The sequence below is a fragment of the Myotis daubentonii genome, chromosome 5 (assembly GCF_963259705.1).
Source record: "Myotis daubentonii chromosome 5, mMyoDau2.1, whole genome shotgun sequence".
Lineage (NCBI taxonomy): Eukaryota > Metazoa > Chordata > Mammalia > Chiroptera > Vespertilionidae > Myotis > Myotis daubentonii.
The window spans coordinates 5969943-5978314 of record NC_081844.1 but is presented as its reverse complement, the minus strand read 5'-3'; the positions used below and the strand labels follow the sequence as shown (position 1 = coordinate 5978314).

The following is an 8372-nucleotide window of genomic DNA, read 5'->3' as shown; positions in this document are numbered from 1 at the left end:
TCTCTTTTTAATGCACCTCTCATGAGAAACTAGTTACTAGAAATGCAGAAGACAGCATGGTGCTCTATAGGATGACACTGAAAGCATTCCTACAGGATTTCAGGGGTCTCCTGGAATGGCAATTCATAGTCCTACATCACAGAACCCATTTGTAACTGGTTTATTTCTCCACAGGGATGAAGATATGGATGGAGAGATGGGAAGCTCCTCAGATTGCCAACCCTAAGTGTGAGTCGGCCCCTGGATGTGGTGTCTGGCAAAGACCTATGATTGATAACCCCAATTATAAGGGCAAAATGGAAGCCCCCCATGATTGACAACCCTAACTACCAGGTGTGTATCTCTCCTCTGGTGTTCTGTTGTTGTTGTTTTTTTGTTGTTTTTTTTTTTTAGATACATTTTATTGATTTCAGAGAGGAGGAAGGGGAGGAGGAGGAGAGCTAGAAACATCAATGAATGAGAGAGAATTATTGCTCGGCTGCCTCCTGCATGCCTTCCACTGGGAATCAAGCCTGCAACCTGGACATGTGCCCTTGACCAGAACCCTTCAGTCTGCAGGCCGACACTATCCACTGCGCCAAAACCAGCTAGGGATATTTTGTTTTGTTTAAATCCCTACCTGAGAACATGTTTCACTGCTTTTAGGGGGGAGTGGCAGGGGAGAAGGAGAGAAACATTGATTGGTTGCCTCTTGTACTCGCCCCCTACCGGGAATTGAATTGGCAAACTTTCACTCCAACCAACCAAGCCACACCATCCAGGGCGAAGTGTGTGCCTTTTAATGTGCTTCACTGATCTGGTTGTGTTCAGATGGAAGTTTTGTCTGTAGTGAGGCTGCTGGGTTGATCACTATTTTCAAGCGATTTGAATTACAAAGTAAACTTCATTAATTGAGAGAGAGAACTTAATATGTTCAATGTTGAAAAGATAAACCTAGAAACTAAAGAAGCTTTCATAATTGCTTTGTACTTTTGTTTTAAAAACAAAAGAAAAGACAAATGGAAAACTTGCAATTTGAGTACCCTGCTATCATGTGGCAGGGGTACTGCAGCCACAGGGTACAGAGTGGCAACCTGTGATTTTTAGAGAGAGTGGAAGGGAGGAAGAGAGACTGAGAGACATCATTTGGTTGCCTCCCGCATGCACCCTCCTGATCAGGGATAGGGATCAAGCCTGCAACCGAGGTCCGTGCCCTTGACTGGAATTGAACCTGGGACTCTTCAGTGTGAGAGCTGACAATATCCACTGAGCCAAACCGGCTAGGGCTTAAATGTTTTTTGTTTTTGTTTTTTAAAAATATATTTTATTGATTTTAGAGAGGAAGGGAAAGGGAGAGAGAAACATCAATGATGAGAGAGAATCATTGATTGACTGCCTCCTGCACGCCCCCCACTGGGGATCGAGCCTGCAACCCAGGCATGTGCCCTTGGCCGGAATCGAACCCGGGGACCCTTCAGTCCGCAGACCAAAGCTCTATCCATTGAGCCAAACCAGCTAGGGCTTAAATGTTTTTTTAATCATGCAGTCAAACAATCAAATTAGTTAAAAGTTGCCCTTTAAAAAACCTGCACTTTGGCTGTTTTTTTTTGATGGCCATTTGGATGGATTGCCTTTTTTTGTTTTTTGTTTTTTTTAATCCTTGATGCAGTAGTCATCCTTGTGCATGTCTGAGTGTACGTAGCAACTATTTCTCTAGGTAGTTACTAAGAAGTGAAATTGCTGGTTGAAGGTCATTTAAATTTCATTTTATTTTATTTGTTTTTTATATATAGTTTTATTGATTTCAGAGAGGAAGGGAGAGAGAGAAACATCAATGATGAGAGGGTATCATTGATTAGCTGCCTCCTGCATACCTCCTACTGGGGATTGAGCCTGCAACCTGGACTTGTGCCCTGACCTAACCAGGAATGGAACCATCACCTCCTGGTTCATAGTCCGATGCTCAACCATTAAGCCATGCCGGCTGGGTAATCATTTACATTTTAAATCACCACTGAAGAAATCTGTACCGATATAGGCTCCCACTCCTACTAGCAAACTAATGGAGGCTTTTGGAATGTGCCAGGCACAGCGAGGTATTGGTCTAGATGAAGGTCATGGATATTAGAAATTGAAAGTAGTTGATGTTCAGATATCTTAGAGGCGGAGTGTAAAACATCAGTAGCATTTATTGTCTTCTTCCTGTTAGTTAAGTTTCACAAATTCAGCAGTTAGCTTCATTTATCATGCGAAATTCATCTCAATTTTTATTTAGGTTCATCATAAATTTGTGTTGATCATTGTCTGAAATGATTTTTAAAAATATTTTTCTCTAGGGAATCTGGAAACCCCAGAAAATACCAAATCCAGATTTCTTTGAAGATCTGGAACCTTTTAAAATGACTCCTTTTAGTGCTATTGGTTTGGAACTGTGGTCCATGACCTCAGACATTTTTTTTGACAACTTTATCATTTGTGGCGATCGAAGAGTGGTTGATGATTGGGCCAGTGATGGATGGGGTCTGAAGAAAGCTGCCGACGGGGCTGCCGAGGTTTGTACTTGCTTGTTCCTTGGCATTAATATCTGCAATTGCTACTTTTATAAAAACCTATCATCTATGGTTTATCTTCCCTTATTTGGGAATATTGTTATAAAAAGTGGTCGTATGCCTACTGAAGACAAAATACTGGGGTGTTGGACATGATTGCTTTAGTCTCATGCAAGTGGCTTTAGAATCTTTAAGTGTAAGGTGATTTCTTTATTTAAAATGTATTTAACAAAATTGCCATTCAGGGTATATTTTAATGCACTCTTAAATGTTGAATCTTGATTTACCCAATATGTGGAATTTTCAAACAATTGGTCATATGGCTGAGGTATAAATTGGAGAGCCAGAGGCACTAAGATGAAGAAATCATTCATTCACTGGTTCCTGAAATTAAGTCTTTTGCTGATGATTAAAAGCCAGCTTTTAAACCCGTGAAAGGGAAATCACCTTGATGATATGGAGAACAAGAAAATTGAGGATTTTCTCCTATTTCCTTTTTTTGCTATATGAACATCTTGGCTTGAACCTTGGTGGAGCCTGAGTAGTACCATGTAGTCATTGAACAGTGGAACAGTGCTCACTCTATTTGGTGTCAGAAGCTTGAACTTGACATCAGTCATGTCTTGTTTTTCAGCCAGGTGTAGTGGGGCAGATGCTGGAGGCAGCCGAAGAGCGTCCGTGGCTCTGGGTGGTCTATGTTTTGACTGTAGCACTGCCCGTGTTCCTTGTAATCCTCTTCTGCTGTTCTGGCAAGGTATGAGTATTGGTTTGGTTTGGTTTTGAGACATTTTTAGAAAGAACTCTTATGATATTAAAAAATAAGATATATTGCCTGAGGCTTTCTTTCTAGCAGCTCAGTTGTGACCAGATCGCATTTGGTGTTGAACCCTTATTCACTACTCTTGGCGGCCGTGTATTGTACTCAGATGGGAGTAGCATTTGTAGCCCCTTCATTTCTAGTAGTATTTAAACTACTCTCCTTAATATTTGTCAGCAGCTTTCTAGGGCAGGAAGGAAAACAACAAAAAACTTAGATATAAATCTGGCCATTTGGACATAAACCAGCTTTTCCTCTTGGCAGAGCTGTTTCTATTCATAAACTTTATAATTCTCGTTACCAGGTTCCTCCCTTAGCATCCCTAACCCCTTTGACCTCCCTCTACACACAAATGCATGTAGGGTAAACAGCCTGTTTTTCTTATTCAACCTTTGTTACATGCAGTCAAAAATAAAATTTTGCTTAGGCTCTACTTCTAGATGAGGATGATGCTTTACCTTGCATTCAAGATGTTCTGTAATCTGACCCCCAGAGTGCCTTTTCCAGCTTTGTCCCCACCACTCTTCTGCCACTGTGCCTCCGTCACTGTGACTGTTTAAACCTGCCTGGGTCTACCTGACCCCTTCGTTTGTACTGTTCCTTTTCTCTTGAAACCCCACACATTCTCACCCAAGAAAAGACTCTCAGGGCAGGAAGTATATCTTACTCATTTCCATATATCTATCCTAGTATACAGCCTGGTACAGAACTTTGCTCTTTAGGCATTTAATAATAATATGATAACGTACTACATAAAATGTGAACAAAATGGTTGTACTGTGGGGAAATATTTCAGAAACAGTCCAGTCCTGTGGAGTACAAGAAGACTGATGCTCCTCAGCCAGATGTGAAGGAAGAAGAAGAGAAGGAAGAAGAAAGGGACAGGGGAGATGAGGAGGAAGAAGGTGAAGAGAAACTTGGTAAGAAGTAGACCCCAAAATATCTGCTTTCACCCAAGACTCTAAGATGTTCAAACCCTTATAAACAAGTTACTGTAAAGATTGTTTTAGACAATTAATGCTAATTATCTAATTACCCAAAACAGTTGTAAGGTTTGCTGAGTTGTTTAACTTCTGTTTTAGAAGAGAAGCAAAAAAGTGATGCTGAAGAAGATGGCAACACTGTCAGTCAAGAGGGCGAAGATAGGAAATCTAAAGCAGAGGTAACAGGAAGGGGGAATATGTTTTGTATTTTAAGCACCTAAGTTGAAAGTACATTTAAGTAGAGGGAATATTTTCATAAGGTAATTTTCAGTGGTCATGGCTGTAAAAATTCTGTTAAAGCCAATTTTATAAAAGTGAAATTCTTAGAAATACAGGTCAGCATGCTATAACTTCAAATTATATCTGAATCTCAGAAGTATTTTTCTGTGCTGAAAATGGTTTTGGAATAAGCAGAGTTGTAGGAGAAAACTAATGAAATGATTTCTGAGATGGCAACTGTAGGTTATTTTTTTAGTCTATCTCTTCATCCACCTCCCCTAATTGTGCCCTTAAAAAATATTTCTTGCACAAATCCCGTGTGTTGTAAAATTTCTGTCCCAGTTGCTCACAGATTCATTTATTTATTCAATAAGTAGTTTTGGAGTGCTCATTATATGCCAGGCATCGTCAGTGAACAAGACAGACAAAGATAACCTACCTCTGGGGAGCTTAATTTCTAGTGGGAGGAAACAGACAATTATCAGTAGACATGATAAGGAAGTACCTGAATGAATGTTAGAAAGTGATGGGCCATGAAAAGGAAAAGTACGATAGGAAAGGCTATCAGAAGTGCTGACGGCGGGGTGGGATGCAGTGTTAAAGATGGTAGGCTCGGAGAGGTGACGTTTGAGTGAAGACTTGACAGATATGGGCAGCCATTGTAGGTTTTGGGACTAAGTAGGTCTGATCACTCTCGCTGCTGCGTTTTCTACAGACCAAGTAGAATCAAGGAGACTGGATAGGAGGCTGCTGTGCGAATCAGGTTAGATACAGTGGTCCTAAGTAGGGTGAAATGATAGGAAAGGAGGATGTGGGCTTCTGGAGCTGAGTTGGATGTGAGGTCTGAGGGAAAGAGAATAAGCCACACCTTTTCTACCAAGGTCCCTTTCCAAAGCACTTCTCTATTTCATGATGTTTCTTTCTGGAAAACTCTACCCAGTGTCCATTTCCAGCTCCCACTATTCTGCCCTCCCCTTGATAAAGATCAATGCTGTTTATGTTTTCAGTTTCTTGACTAAAATGTAGAGTTCTTTCAGGTAAGGTTCAGTCTCACATCCTTTTTTTTTTTTTTTTTTTAACATATATTTTCATTGATTTTAAAGAGGAAGGGAGAGAGAGAGAGATAGAAACATCAATGATGAAAATCATTGATCAGCTGCCTCCTGAATGCCCTACACTGAGGATCAAGCCTGCAACCTGGGCATGTGCCTAGGCGGGAATCCAACATGACCTCATAGGTGTGGTATGTTCAACCACTGAGCCACACCATCCGGGCTCACATACTTTTTATATTCCCCAAGCTTTCTTACACAGTAAGAGAAGTCCAATAGAATAGGAAGAGTACCAGGCTATTGTCTTGAGTGTCACATGGGACCTGGCTTGGGTAGTCTTCAGTCCCCATAAAGTCCAGTTTTCTGTCTCAAAGTGGGGCTAATGTGTCCATAGGCCAGTAAATTATTTAGGATTAATCAAGATGATATGTGAAAGCATGGTGTCTGGTCTTTTTAAAAGAAGTTGTTTGTGGGTTAGATTGAGAAAAGTGCATTTTCGTGGAAAGAAAACAAGAAAGACGGTATTAAAACACAGTCCCACCACCTCTGAGACAGTTGGTTTTTGGTACATGTTCTTCAAATCATTTTTTTCTTCATATTTTACCCTTAGATGGGTTACCCTCAGCTTGGTAGATCTTGAAAATTTGGCGAATTTTTACTTTTCATAATATGCTAATTATAATGAATTTCTTTTTTTTTTTTCAACCAATAGGAGGATGACATTTTGAACAAATCACCAAGAAACAGAAAGCTAAGAAGAGAGTAAAATTATCTTAAGAACTTGATATGTGATTTCCTCTCCCTCCCCTTCCTCTGCAAGTGTGGTCCTAGGAGAGAACCTGGCACATCTTAGGTTGAGACTCAGAAAGCCTCCAGATGTCACCTTCAACAAGTTTCAGTCAAACACTAGCCCGTGTAATTTTAAACATCTAGCAGTAAATGCAATTGTGACAAAAAGGACCGTTTCTGTAGAAAGAAAGCATTTAACAATGGTTGTGAATTGTAACATGAAGCAACTAATTTGTATTTTTTTTGTTCTGTTTTTAAACATCTTTGTTTTTTTAATAGAGTAATAGAATTTTGCCAGTCTTTAAAATCTTGGCTTAATTTAATATATTGATGTGTCCATGCAGAAATAACACCAACTTTTAGAAATGCTAGGGGGATGAACTGCAGTTTTTAGAACCAATTTTGTTTGAGTTTGGTATTACAAAGCATTCAAGTGTCTCTGTCCCTTAAAATTGATAATCATGTTTAAAGTGCAGTTATTTGTCATTATAATCTTGTATTGTTTACTTCCATTCCTCCTAAAGAAATTGAGGAGAGGGATTGAATGGAAGCCCAAATTTATACAAAGGTTCTGTTTAATTGTATTAAAAATGGACATATACAAAGAAAAAAGACGTTTCACTCGATGTTGGTTAGACCATAAAGTGTGTGTGTGTTCTGTTGTGCTTGGAACAGCTCAGTTCACAGACAGGTTTAAGTTAGTGGAGGAGGTGGTATAGTGTGGCATTTGGGCCTTTATCCTCTGCACACCCGTGTCTGGGCTGCAGTCTTCTTGAACAGGTGGCTTTTTTAAGGACTGCTACCAGGACATGTGCGCTCCAGAGAGAACCTGGTGTTTTCATCCCATCTTCCATTCTATGGACACTGTTTCCCTCCCTGTTTCCCGGAGTCCTAGCTTTCTCCTCTGCTTGCCTTTTCTTCACAGCGCCTTGCTGTCCGTTGCTGAAAATGATGATGAGCTCTGCATAGTGTTAAGCTTTATTGTGATTGTGTATGTTTCTTCCTTTTTTAAGCAGACCTGCACCTTTCCAGGGTCAAGTACAGGATAGAATGCTATCTTTTACTTTTTTTAATCCATTTCTCTTACTCTGTGTAAAGACTAGAAGTCTATCCAGATGTGAGCCAATTCAGAATTGACTGTAATTGAACACAGGCTAAAAAGTACTGATGGGAGGAGTCACATAGAGCATGAGTTATCCAATTTTTGTAGCTGCTAAACCTTTAAGTTATCATTTGCAGTTCATGTAAGAGTTGTGTCTTAAATTACATGATAAAGCAGTCCTGTTAAAAATAATAATTTTTTTTTAGTATGTGGATTGTAGAATATTTTAATAAGTGATGTTAGGTTTGTTTTTTCATATGGAATGCAGATGGGTGCTATCAGAGCCTCTCCCCCATCACAGTGTAATAACCTCACTATTACACCACACTGAAGTATATTCAAAATTAGATGTTCTTTTAGCTTTATTCTTTCTTCAGAGCTGTTTCAAATATACCGATGATACTGTTCCTTGCACTGAATATATAAACACTCCAGAGTGTTTATATTGGGGAGATTTTGGGGAGGAAGTATATTTGTAAAAGATGAAGGCTGTATCTGTTTATTTTGTTTATCTCAATTTTTTACCAGTTCACTTAAATTCTTATGAGGGTGGGATGCATTTTTCTTGCTGTTCAGTGCTTTATTCTTTTCATCTGGTGTTCTGTGGTCACAGTGACCTTAGCTATGTAGCACACTTTCCCAAATGTATTGAGCGCGAATAAACAGTTACTTGGCAAGACCTGAAAATATGTCTGCAGATTTCTCCTTTGAAGCAAATGTGTGGGGTCATGGCATTTCCAGAAGTCTGCCTTCACTCTCCGTTAATATTTCATGCCTCACAGTTTCTTCTGGCTGAGCTGTGGAATGACAAGTGTAATTCAGTAGAGTGTTCATTTGCCTTTCCAGGGTTATTTAGCAGTTTGATCAAAACAAGTCATTTCT

At 39.7% G+C, this 8372-nt stretch overlaps 1 protein-coding gene across 1 annotated transcript in view; it reads left to right on the top strand.

Moving 5' to 3' along the window:
• CANX (calnexin) overlaps positions 1–8177 on the top strand; it is a 32642-nt gene extending 24465 nt beyond the window's left edge. Inside the window, 9 exon segments of the mRNA XM_059695652.1 lie at positions 175–196; positions 198–293; positions 295–333; positions 2316–2531; positions 3163–3282; positions 4142–4265; positions 4428–4507; positions 5263–5310; positions 6312–8177. Coding sequence (XP_059551635.1) covers positions 175–196; positions 198–293; positions 295–333; positions 2316–2531; positions 3163–3282; positions 4142–4265; positions 4428–4507; positions 5263–5271 — 706 coding nt within the window. The 3' untranslated portion in view covers positions 5272–5310; positions 6312–8177.
• The last annotated feature ends 195 nt before the right edge of the window (positions 8178–8372 follow it).